Source organism: Chroicocephalus ridibundus, chromosome Z (genome assembly GCF_963924245.1).
Source record: "Chroicocephalus ridibundus chromosome Z, bChrRid1.1, whole genome shotgun sequence".
Taxonomy (NCBI): domain Eukaryota; kingdom Metazoa; phylum Chordata; class Aves; order Charadriiformes; family Laridae; genus Chroicocephalus; species Chroicocephalus ridibundus.
This window is the reverse complement of record NC_086316.1, coordinates 56834226-56847691: the sequence shown is the minus strand read 5'-3', so window position 1 is coordinate 56847691 and position 13466 is coordinate 56834226. Positions and strand designations below refer to the sequence as shown.

The 13466-nt window shown below is 38.0% G+C and overlaps 1 protein-coding gene across 4 annotated transcripts in view; it reads right to left on the bottom strand.

Moving 5' to 3' along the window:
* Window positions 1-13466, bottom strand: part of LOC134508143 (histone-arginine methyltransferase CARM1-like) — a 72883-nt gene that overhangs the window by 32404 nt on the left and 27013 nt on the right. For all 4 annotated transcript variants that reach the window (XM_063319256.1, XM_063319258.1, XM_063319257.1 and 1 more), the window contains exons 3-4: window positions 3147-3253; window positions 2836-2940 (exon numbers count right to left, since the gene is read on the bottom strand). In XM_063319256.1, coding sequence (XP_063175326.1) covers window positions 2836-2940; window positions 3147-3253 — 212 coding nt within the window. The remainder of the gene's footprint in view (window positions 1-2835; window positions 2941-3146; window positions 3254-13466) is intronic.

Sequence of the window (13466 nt, the reverse complement as noted above, 5' to 3'; positions counted from 1 at the left end):
TGCCTTTTTTATCTCTTCATTGCCATCATTAAATGTCTCTGTCTGCCTTATAGTTTCTGGATGTAGAATAAATACAGTTGCCATATTTCCAACAGATAAGTCTCAGCACAATGGGTTTCTCAGGTTCTCATGGGAAAGCATTTTACTGCAATGTAGGTCGTTCAATTTTTTCAGCTACATTTATTCTGAAAATTGCCATTTCTCAACAGAATCAGGAAAAAGAGAGATCATTTTCTAGGTGGGTGGCCACCAACACCCAGCCTGTAATAGTCTTCCTGCTAGGTACGCTGAAGAGAAGCCAAGGCACCTCCAACCATTGGAAAAATAAATAAACCAAGAGCAAAAGCAAGCAAGCTGTACTACTGCACAGCAGCAAGATTTCCTACAGAGGCAAGGAGTATGCAAAACCTGAATTCCTTACCGCGTGCCCAAAAATGGAATGGATATGTTACCTACAGAGATAAACCTGCCTTTTGTATTATAACATAGGAGCATCCTATTTGGCAAGAAGCCAATGGCAAATAAAATCCTCTTGGCGCTCTTGAATAAAATAGAGAGGAGGATTGTCTCAGGCCTAAAAGAAATTACAGTGACTGGAACCTATTTGCTTCTTTTCTGTGAAAGTAAATAGTTAACTGTAGTTTTTAAAGCAGCACAGTTTACAGCAAAGAAAAATTATCAGCTACACTTGAGTTTATTACTAAATTTAATTAATAGTTGAAACATAACAATCTTAAAGCAATTCTGATAAATTTCACACTTACAACTCTCCTCATTTGGCCATAAATACACTACACACTTAAAAGGAAATGTTTGGTTGAGTATTTGCTTATATGTTATTAAAGACTCTACTCTTTTCTGTGATGTAGTAAAGCCATTTGTGCTGGTGTGAGCTGAAGTCACAGGCTCCTTTTAAAAGAAAGTGCACACAGAAAGATGAGAGAAAGGAGAAAAGACAAAAAAATTACAACAAGGTAAAAAAAATAAAATAATTGCAGCTTCATTTTCTCTATCTTTTTTTTTTTTTTTTTGTAGTCTGCTGCTCAAACATCATAAATGGAGCTTACATGGTCTCAGCTGACATTTGGAGACCTAGGAAACATTCCTGATAGGCTGTTGCTTACAAACTGCCTATTTGCTTACAGAAGGTCACATGCGGTCTAATATATTTTTTGCTGTTTTTTATTATTTTATTAAGAGAGGTAAGCAGTGTAAAGCAAGATGACACAATGTCCAGCAATTAAAGAGCAGAAAGAGATAGGGAAGGTAGACCTGGACAATGCACAGATAAATTCAACTCAGTGGTGACTAATATAACTGTGTGGAAAATATGAACTGTACATGTACCATCCAAGTTGTAAATGAATCATCATCAACAGCAACAAAAACAAAGAGCCTAAGCACCACTATGAATTGTTTGGTGAAGATCAATACTCAATGGACAGATGCAATCCCAGGAAAAAAAGTGAAGATTTATGAGAAGTACAGTAAAGAATAACTAGGAAGTTAGAACTCTGCAACATAAATAAATTGTATGGCATTGTTTACGCTACCATGCATAACTGCTGCCAATCCTTCTCAAAACAGGTGCTGCAGAATTACTGGTGACACTGATAAAGAGGGCAAGAATGATAACGGGGCATGCACAATTTCTTCATACAGAAAAAGACGGAGAGGTCTGAGAACACTGACCTCAGAAGCACGACTACAAAAGAAGAGACAACAAAACTTGATACAATGGAGGAATGATATAAAGAAAATTAGAACTTCAATCCTCCTTTGTCTCACAACATAAGAGCAAAATGACAGAATTAGAAAGCGGATAAATTAAAAATCTCACTAAAGGAAATATTGTTCCACATAACCTGTGATTCTATTATGGAATTAAGGGTGCTGTATTAAGGGTGGAATCAGAAAAGACTGTGCATGGGGACTGGTCCTGTGACTAATTGCAAAATAAATTTAAAAAGTAAGAAAAACATTGTAAAAGGTACTGGTCCTATGCTTTGCATTTCAAGGAGCCTAAAAAAATGAACTTAGAAAACAACTTAATCTGTGGCTGGGAGGCAGACTATCCTAGATCTCCCCAATGTAAATTTTCTTTTGTGTTTTTTTTTTTTTTTCCTTAAGTATCTGGCTTGGACAATGTGAGAAGCAGAGGACTAGATAAAGAAGTAAAAAAGTAATAATCTGTGTTATATTTGTTACAGTAGTCTTCAAGATCTATGTACATATTTTAGAGATGAGTTTGGCATCTGAAGTTGTAAATTCCTGCATTGTTTCCAAATCTTTGCCATGTACAAATGGAGTCACAGCTGCCACTTACGTGCTTGCTCAGTTCATAATGACTGTGGGGTGCAAAAACACTCAGTGTAGACCTCCATGAAAGAGACAAAAACTGGAATACTTTTTCAGGTATTTGCAAAAGACTACATGGCACAATAATAAATACACAGTCAACAGTTAAGATAAGGAAACTAATATTGTGTGTGCGCTCCAAGATGCCAAATGGGAATGATTAACAACGCAAAATGTGAAGAAACATTTATGTGTAGGTTCCCACATTGTCCACAGAAGACAGCAGAGGAATTTGTAGCTCATGTTTGGATCCATGTTCAGTGTCATTCATCCTAACAATGTACCACCACCATCATGTATTGTCATCCACGTGCTTGACAGTAACAATAATATAAAGCACACGTGAAATAGTATATTCATGCACAAAGTCCCAGGTGAGAAAAGGCTCTGGTCTGATCAGTGTTTCTTTACAAGATAAGTTCAATTTTAGAGCTTAAGCAGCATACTGGAACATTTAAGACTCTTAACAGAGCTTACCTTGTCTGTAAAATCTAGGTAGTTCTGTAGGATAGCTCTGTGATAAGTGGCTGTCCTCACAAAATCCTGCATCATATTCTGCTGTTGAGATAGACAGCCATAAAACTAAAAGCAAAGGAGGAGAAGAAAAACAGAAAAAAGATAAAGCCCATCTTCTATCAATCTTACCTTAAATTACTTCGTACTTAAACTACCAAGGTCCTGACCACTCTCTGAATAAACCTAAGCTATCTTTCTAACTGACCTGGTGACTAAGGTCAAGCAAACAACAGTAACTTCAATTTCACAAATTGGCACTGAAGTTTCATTACCTGAAAATATTGAGCAGCGGATGCTTCATCTGTTCTCTGACTGAAAACAGAGTTCTCCTTCTTTTGGCTCCGGCATCCCTTCAATGCATTTGAAAATGTGTAGTATTCTGGAAAAGAAAAACAGAAAAGACACAAATGTAGCAAAAAACACAAGGACAGTAAATCAAGATAAACATCCAATGACAAGATAAGAACGCATTCAGTCACATTTGAGAGGAATGCTTCATTTGGCTTATGATGTTCATAAATACACAGCAAACACTTTCAAATTTCATTAAACAGACAAGAACTGCTGCAAAGATCTGGCCAGCATTGAAAGGTTTTAAGAAGTACCTGGATGCATGCGACATGTTGTCGAGGAGTCTCCATTCACATTACCTAAACCCTACAAGTATCTGTGATGGTGAAGTCTAACAGAGCAATGGCCGAACATAAGCCTCAACCTACTACTTCAGGTTAATCTACACTAACCCAAGCTCCACACAGAGAATCACCTAGCGTTATTGTGAAATGCATGGATTTGAGTGAGGAGGTTTACAACCTAGAATAAAACACTCAAATTTAATTGGCCTAAAAAGCCAGGCTGAGGAGCATGCATCTTCCTTTAGGAGCAGTCTAGCTAACAAAGTCAGAGTTATAGCCCTTTGGCTTCTGTGGACAAGATCACTTCTGACATTAGGTAAGTAACCGGAAAAATCATGTGGACCTAAAAAACAAATAACCAGTTCACACAAGGGCTTTTGTCTCCATCTCTTAAGATCAAACCAACCTCCCAAGCATAAAGTAATTCCTTGATGTCCAAAAGAAAGGCACATGCCAGCAAGTGGAGAAAATATCGAGAAAAAACACTATAAGGAAAAACAGTCCAGGGGGAAGCATAGATGACAACAATAAAATCAGGGATGGAAATCTTGCATCTTCTGTTCATACAATAAAAGAAGACAGAGAAATCAGACCACAGCCCTCTCTGCTAAACCAGAGAGACAGGAAACTCCTGCAACAGTTCACAAATAAAAACAACAACTGCCTGAAGCATCTAAGTGTGCACTCAGAAGTAAATGCTAAGTGCCCTAATCATTTGGAGATAATTCAATAATTCAATACTTTGAATGGCCTTTGAAACAAACGGTCTGAAGATAACAGAAACTAATTATTAATAAACTTCTCAGTACAGTTAACAAGGAGAATTTCCCTCATCATTTCAGGAAATTTTGAAATCCTCAAAACAGACATTTGATTGTGCTGATTCTTTTCCAGTGCAGAAAGCTGGCATATCCAAAAGGGAAGAGACATAAAAGATAGTAAATTACTTTCCCTTTAGCTTTGGAAATGAAGACAAGCTCAATTTCAGGATGTTTGGGAATGAAAACAAAGATCCGTGTTTACACAACCCAACATGAGCATGGTTGCTGCAAAGTTATCTTTAATGGGCCTAAAAGGTATTTTTGAGTAGGGTCTTGAGAGACACATCCTCTGTAGAAAATACTAAATTATTAGAAAAAGTGTATAATAAAGACAGCATGTAATTCAGCAAAAGCATCATAATTTGCTATTAGTGTTATTCAAGATTTCCAGTCTTTATACAGCTAGAAATCACTAAAACTGGAAAACTGGATGGAAAAAGCTCCACCTTTGGGGCAATCGTATATTGTTTCATCTTAAGAATGTCACACCAAAATTGTGACAGGCAGCTATATGTCCTCAGGGAAGTACAAATCAATTAAGGGCACAGCCCGTTGAACCTCTGGGCTACCCCACACAACAAAGTCCACTTGTAAGCGTCCAGAGTTCAAGCCATTTCTCTCAGTTGAAATTACGATCAGTCTAATGCATGCAATGAAATAATTTTGTTGAAAGCCTGGAACAAAAGCTCTAAGAAGCATCACAGCATTAGTTTGCTGTGAACGAACAGGTCAGTTTAACCTTACCCTAATAGAAGACTGTACGGGTGGCAGAAATTGTATAAACACAACTCACCAGCTTATTCAAATGCCCTTCATCTGCTGAGGAAATCTGATAGAGAGCCGATCTGTTGCCACTCTGCAGAATATTCCCATGTAATTTCCAGGTGGGAGAAAGTCCCACTTTGTTACTGCTGGCCTGTCAGCTCCAGTGGGAAGAAAACGCCACATTCAACATCTGGATTTGCAGTGATATGAGGGTCTCAAAATAATTAATTCTCTCCAGAAGTATTTGTAAATTACCATGAAAATATACAAATGCCACCAACATGCCACTCCCACACAGGGATGATGGTCAGAAACAGTAAGTGACTGGATCATGACAACTAAAGAGTGGCCCAAATTACAGACAATGCCAATTTTCTGCTGGAAGATGCAGAAATCAGCTTAAAACAGATCAGTCCCCCTGTTCTTTCTCTGCATGAAGAGACAACACCAGAAAAAAAGTCAGACACTGGACAGCAGAGATTTTTTCCAGGCCATCACCCATTGTCTTCAGCTTCTCCCTCTTTTTTTTTTTTTTTTTGTCCTGTCTGAAGGTAACACATGATGGTATAGATTTGGTGACATGCTTGACTCCTTTCTTTTCTATTCACTCTTCACACGTTGTTTTCATACCTCTGCAGAGACTTTTTGGTAGCTCAGAACATCTTTGGTGTCTTTGGCATCCAGGAATGAGAATGGATTTCAAAACTACACCACCGTAAGAAAAACTGGAAAAGCTTGCCTAGAGAGGTTATGCTGTAGAAGTTTTTATCCTTGGAAGTTTTCAAAACATAACTGTGCAAAGCCCCAAGCAACCTGGGGCTGAACCTGCTTTGCAAGGAGGCTTGACCAGATGACCATGTGAGTTCTCTTCCAACTGAATTATTCTTTGATTTTATGAAAAAAAGTACGCTATCCTTGTAATACAGTAGTACTTCATACACACATAATACGCTCGTTGCCAGAGCTCTCCAGAGTGCTGTCAAATTACAAAACTAGTACTCACTGAGTTGAAGGGTACATCAAAATAGAAAGAACAAGAGGCTGACATAGTTCCTCCATAATCTTTAATAATGGACCTCAGATGCCCTTTACATTTTCCTAAGATCCTGCAAGATCACAAGAGGCTCTGGCAGACCATAGAGGAGAAAAGTGTCCCATTTCAATCATCAACCTCAAGAAAAATACAGAATTAAAATCTCTACTAAATGGCAGCAAAGATTCAGCAATAAAAATAAGAACAGCATTAGTTCTAGTACATCTCAATGTTGTCACAAAATTTAAATCCCAAATCCACGTTCTACACTTTCATCAGTGGCTAATTCTGTGAGAAAAAAACATCTGAGCATAAAAATAGAAATATACGTTTAGTTGCTGTTGTTGGATGGGAAGTGAAAAATACACTCTAGTGAAAAAAAGCAACAGCAACCAAGAGCACTGATTTTCAATTTAACCATGAAACTTAATGATTCCACCTTTGAGAAATCCTCATAGCCTTGTCTGATCCTGCACTGACTGAATAAATATACTGCAAAAAGTCCACCTACAGCACGAATTTGATCTCCTTTTTTTCATATGTTCAGTGGATGTTAGTTTATCCTCGATATTTATAAGTAAAACATTCACCAAAAATCTTTTAGTTGCTTCTACTTACTATTTGAGGGAAATTATAGCTAAATAGCTACAAACCAAAGACCAGGTTGTAAGGAAGGAATTACTGTTGCAGATGTGAATTTGGGATTTTGTTTTTCTTTTGAATGCAAACAGTCAAAGGATTCTAAAGAGAAATCTCTTAGGGAATGCAAATTGCTTAGGAATCATTCATAACAATTGCTACCCGTTTCAAATATTGTCTGAGAGTTCAGATACACGTTCAGGGCAAAATGCCAAATAATAGACCTTTACCATCTAATATAGAAAAATGGAATTATTGCGAACACAGTGCACATGACACAGACACAAGAAATAAATTCAAAAGTAAGACCTATTGAAGCTTTAAGAAATTCTCCCATATAAGGAACCCCCTACTATGCAAAAGAGAAACAGGTTTATCTTTCTTTAGCATGGACACGTTTCTTCCTTTGTAGACTGTCACAGAAGAAAGAAAAGAATTTATCTCGAGTCTGTTGTCTAAATCCAGCAAGTCTATTTCCTATATCCAACAACAATTTACAGCAGCCTGTCTTCTCTCCACTGCATGCAAATACACTAAGCTGTTTCCTTCCTGTATTTTCTGTATAGGAACTTCTCTTCTTATTAGCCAATAACTCATCCTGCTTGTGATATGAAAAATAGCTTTATCAGCATATTGATCAAGGTCCGTGAAATAAAATTTAATTTTCATCTTCCTAAGAATCTGGGAACTTAATCTGTCATATGTAGAAATATACCCAGAACTGATCTTGGCTTTTATGAAGGCTGGATTTTCTTCTTTATTTAAAGTAAGGGAACCAGAAAAGGATCTACACCAAAACCAGTTTGGCTCCCTGACAGGCTAGAATGCTGGTGGACCACATGCTTTGGAACTCTTCATTTTGCAACTAGGAGTCAACCATACAGAACTGAAAGTCAGTAAAATATTTTTCAAGAACAGCCAAACAATATTTTTTGTTAATCCACAGCTCTATATTCTGCATCTAGCACTCTATATATCTTTTCCTTTGCTGCTGTAAGGAATTGATTTTCTTATCTCGGGGAACAATCAGGTAGGCTCCTCAGATCTTCTACCATCTTTTCAAAAGCAAACTCAAGTATAATGCTTTTTTACTGAACGGTGTTGCCTAGTAATCTGAGTGTAGTGTTTCAAATGTGACCCCTTCAAAGTCTTCTATCCAGTCCTGAGAGATTCCTTCTGTTACCTTGAACAAATTATGCAGGGTTTTTGCCTGTTTGGTTCATCTATAAAGAAAAAGGTGCTGCTTGCTTACAAAATTTTCTGGGCTATCAGGGGTTATACTTAAACAAAAACTCGTCTGTCCTGTAAAATCCAAAATTAATGTGCTTGGGGGGAAGGGAGGGCACAAGTGTTTCTTCATGAAGTGCTTCTTTATGCTATGCAGAGCCATCTTCTTTCACCCTCAAAACCCTTTCTTTTGCTTTATTCTCTGAAAAAACTGCAAATTGGGAAGATGGCCATGAATCTTCTTGAATGGTTTTGGCTGCCTTCAGAGAAATAACTTACAGTTTTCACTGACTGAAAAACAAATCCGTGTGCCCCCACCACCCCAATCACTTAATTTAAATCAATCTAAAGTGTTTCACTAGCAGGTTGAAAAAAACCTCAAAACTTTACATGTGTTAACTCCACGTTCCACGAGTGGCAAATTAATGAATCAAGGCTTTAAATCGTAACTCCTAGAGTGAATTTACTCTTTCCCGTGCATTCTAAGACCCCCAATAACTACTCCAACAAGAATGACCTGATGTTCTTGAGGACAGAGGTAAACAGACATTTATTGCCTTTTGATCTATACCTTTTCATTATCTCAAACCCCCACCCAACTCAAAACACCCCCAAGACCCACAGATGTTTCTCTTTCAAGGAGCCTCATCTGGATGTTGTTCTGAAAATAATGGAAAATATTTGAATGAAGATCACTATGAGTATGCAGCCTAAAAATCAGCTAAAACTGATTCCTATGATCAAAGATAACAGGAACATCCTTCGAAAGAGCCCTGCTTCTGGTGTCTCTTTTGCACTACTCCCTTCCCAAAAGGGAGAGCAGAAGCCCCAAGCCCCTGTAGCACTTCCCACATGCACATTCATACTCCGTTCCTGCTAAATTGTTACTCCCATGGTCGCAGTCTGCATAAGCAGAACCGCTGTACTGATTTCTCGTTACAAAATGCTTATCCTCAAAGCAGAAGATACAGACACACAATCACAAGCTATTAACATTGTGCACCTCACCCATCTGCTCAGAACAGATGGAGTCTCTCACTGCTCCGAAGGGGAAGAGGGTGGAGAAGGAACAAAACAAAACAAAAAAAAGGCTCCAGTAATAAACATGGTTGGTTGTTGGGGGAGAAAGCAAAAAAGGCAAACGAACATATACAGAATAAGGGAAAGAAAACTCAATGGGGACTAAATATCCACCAACTCCACAAAGCAGAAATCAAAAATAATGCTACTTGCAATAAATCATTAAATAAATATATTTTACCAACAGCTGTTAGATTTTCTGATCTGAGATCAGTGTAACAGCCATAGAGAAGACTACTCTCACATTATTTTGCATTATCTGCTGCAGGCTACTATTAAAATGCAGTACCTACATTAAGCAGTAAATTTGGCCTGTAATTGATGAGAGGTGTACAGTCATAACTTTGACCACGTTTGAAAAAATTAATGAAAGTAAGTCCATAACTTATCACAAGACTATATCAAATGATCAGACAGGTCAGGCTGTCTGCTATTAACAAATGGCACACAGTCTTCATTTGGAACAAGAGAAGTGCAAAATACTTAAATAATAAAATGCCTGCTTTGCAAAAAAGTGAAACACGCAGAAAAAATATAGTAAGCTTATCAATGCCAGATTACCATCCAAGATGTCTAAGACTGGAGTATTATCTCCAAATGAGGAAGAAAATCTTTTTGCTTCTATTTAGTTGTAGGTATTAGGTTTCAGAAATTTACAGTGACACCTATTACAAGTACCCCAGTAAAATTACGACAGCATTTACCACACAAAAGAAAAAGGTCCCAGAAATCCTTGGGTTTACACCACTTTGATAGTATTTATCCGAAATATTTTTCTCTTTATGTTATACCTTTCAACCATTTATATAGCTTTTCATTGCCATAAAACCACCAGATTAGACTGATGGGATTCTGTTCATTAAAACGAACAACTCTTTTACTAATATTTCAATCGGCACTAGACCATGTTGTTGCAAACATTATTGAATATTAAATCACAATTCGCAGACGAGGTCACTTAAAACAATGCTACTTCACAAGTGAACTTCTGCAACCTTCTTTCAAACTTTTTTTATGAGTCTGGATTTGTGCAACGGGAATATTTTGGCCCAAAAACACTAGTGGGTGAACCATTTCAAGTGTCAGCACAGGAGAACTAGATGCTTAGAAATTCGATCAGTGAGCACTTCATCAGCATACAGGGGACTCAATCAGTTGTGTGTTTTTACAGAAAACATGACTGATAGCCTTGTGTCATTCCACATCAGGAACTGGAGGTCACATGTTCCAACTCTCATTATTAAGTTTCCCAAATCATACTTTTTCCAAAGCAAAAAACCTTTTATATTTTCAGCACCAGTAATATATGCTTTCTTTGGTAAGCAGAAAGCAAAATACTGTATCACCCCCAAGGTAAACATCCTAACTAAAATTTATTTTCTTCTAAGAGAACATTCCACCCATTGGTAAGTGATTCACATTGATATAAAGCAAAAATGAAGCCAAATTGATAAAACAGTCAGTTATCATCAAGAAGAATATTAAAGGAGTACCTTTAATTTCAAGCTGCAACCACACTCCAAAGAAATGTGAACTAGCAGATGCGAAAGCTTCCCCCACTGTGTCAATCTCACACTAAAAATGTTACCAAAAGAATAGTCATGATTTGTGAAATGGCATTATAAAGTATCTAAATATAAATGTTTCACTTTCTTTAGAACAGTCATTACACTTACATTAGACAACAGAGAGAGAAATGCGGTTTTAAGTTGTAGTCAAATTTACATCAAGGTTATACAAATTATTGTGATATTGCAAAACTTTTGAAGTTAAACTATACTTTGGGAACTATTAAACTAAGAATCAGATCACTGATGTTTTCTTTTATTCTTCCTCAAAGGAATGGATGATTTTTGTGTAAACAAGCTTCCTCAGAATACAAATTACACTTTAATGAATCACAGAATCACAGACTCACCGAATCACCGAATCACAGAATGACAGGGGTTGGAAGGGGCCTCTGGAGATCATCTAGTCCAACCCCCATGCCGGAGCAGGGTCACCTAGAGCAGGTTCCAGGTGTCCCGGCGGGTTTTGAATGTCTCCAGAGACGGAGACTTCACCACCTCTCTGTGCAGCCTGTTCCAGTGCTCTGCCACCCTCAGGGTAAAGAAGTTCCTCCTCATGTTTCGGTGGAACTTCCTATGGTCAAGTTTGTGCCCGTGACCTCTTGTCCTGCTGCTGGGCACCACTGAAAAGAGCCTGGCCCCATCCTCCTGACACCCGCCCTTGAAGTATTTAGAAGTGTTGATAAGATCCCCCCTCAGCCGTCTTTTTTCCAGACTGGAAAGACCCAAGTCCCTCAGCCTTTCTTCACAAGAGAGGTGCTCCAGTCCCCTTTGTGGTACCCTCTCCAGCAGTTCCCTGAAGCAAGATTATTTGGCTCAGTATAGTGTAACTGTTAGTTGGATATGGTTGATGCAGGTGGTTCACTTGTGTCTTCTAGTTTTAAATAGCCAGAATGCTGAAAGTCTTGGTACATAAAAAGTCTAGCAGTGCTTTGTGAGAGCCTCTTCTGAACTGGTGGCCACAGATGTGGCTCACATGAAACTACTATCTGGTAGCACTGAATTAGTGGCTCTTAATTTTCAAAATACTGCCAACATTTTCTAAGGCATACCTTGCCTCACTGGAATGAAGTACGGTCTATTTTAAACAATTATCCACCCACCCATTCCCAATCTCTTTCACTCTTACCAGAACACAAGACATTAGAACTAAAAGGATTTTTAAACACTCTGAATGATTGGACAAATTCCCAATACAAGCATATTGCCATCTTCACACAGAAATGATTCTGCAATATTGTAACTTACAGGCCGGCAGATCTAGCAGTACTCAGATCTAGCAGACAGAAGTAAAAAAATCTAGAAATTGAAAATCCTTCATATAGTAATCTTTTCTAAAATGGTGGGAAAATTGTGCTAAATTACTTGCCCATAGAAGAAAGGAAAAAAAAATTATCAGATCGAGATCGTATCTGGAAAGGCAAACACTAATATTAACTAGCAAGAAAACAGCCCAGAATAATTCCAATGAAAATACCAAAATGTTACTACTTACTAAAAAAACAGGGAGAAGCGATTGACCTTTTTCCAGGCCCCTTTATTTTGTCCTCCCAGGAATCAGACTCAATCAATACTTTAAAATGCTAATGCTAAAATCATTCCCACAGAAAAGTTCCAGGAAAGCCTGGAGAAACAAAAGGTACCAAAAATAGTGCTGTAATTGATTAGGTCTTGAGTTTCCCTTTAGATCCCACCACCTTGAACACACTCAGTGAGTCAGCTCAAAACACCACAAAACTTGTGAATGGCTGCCTCTAACGGTCTCAAGAAAAGCAATGGCATAGAGAACCACAGAGCGAGACAACGGCAAACCCAGAGGTTTGAACTCAGAGACTAACAGATACAGACACAGCAGAAGGCATGCTCAGCGGTGGCCTTCTCTGTTAAGGTTTGCAAACAGACCAGCAGTCTCCAAAATCACATCATGCGTATTTGTTCTTGTACATCACAGTCCCCAGCTCCAAATTATTTTCTTTGAAAATATTATTATTTTCTTATACGCACTTAATTCTGTTGAAGCCAAACAGGTGAAACTGATTGCTGTCTATTCCCAAAGCCCACCCAGTGTTTGGGACAGCCACATAAATGAATTAACTCAGGGAAAGCATCTATGAAGCTTTAAGCCACTTCGTGACAGTGGAGTAAACTGGAATATGACACAGAACCAAAGTTTCTGCCCCAGAGATGAGAAGTTAGGGATTACAATTGTGCATGTAGTATGCCCTAGAATTCAAAACCTGTTTTTTTAAGTCATTCCGGTAGTGGAACCTCCTACTGCTCTTTTGAGACTAGCAAATGCTGGACTTCAAAATCATTGTGAATTGCAGAGGTCAATGCATTTAGTAAGTTCTCCTCTCAACAATTTGCACCTCATTGTTTACGCAATAAAACTCTGCAAGAGTTTCAAGCTGCAAGATTAAAGACATTTGTGAATTTAACATCTTTCTAAATTAACTCAAATAAAACAAGATTCAGCTAACCAAACTCTACTATTTTTGCTTTTCTGTAAAACATAATCACTACATTAAACAAAAACTGGCAAGCAACCACAGAGTCATTTGGTCCTTCACTTCATAGAATTTATTATTTGACACAAATTCTTAGATTTAAAAAGCTGAACAGCTTCCTTGCAACCTGTGGGTCTTAAGGCATATCAATTAGTTGTCCCCACTTAGAGCACTTTGGTCTGCATGACTGAGTGGTCTCAGTACACGCTAACTGGAATCCTTCTGGATGAAATTAAACCAAAACACGTACTCCAGGAATAAACTTCGACAGTCAATGGTCATTTAGTCGATATGACCAGACTAGATCTAGTTCAAAG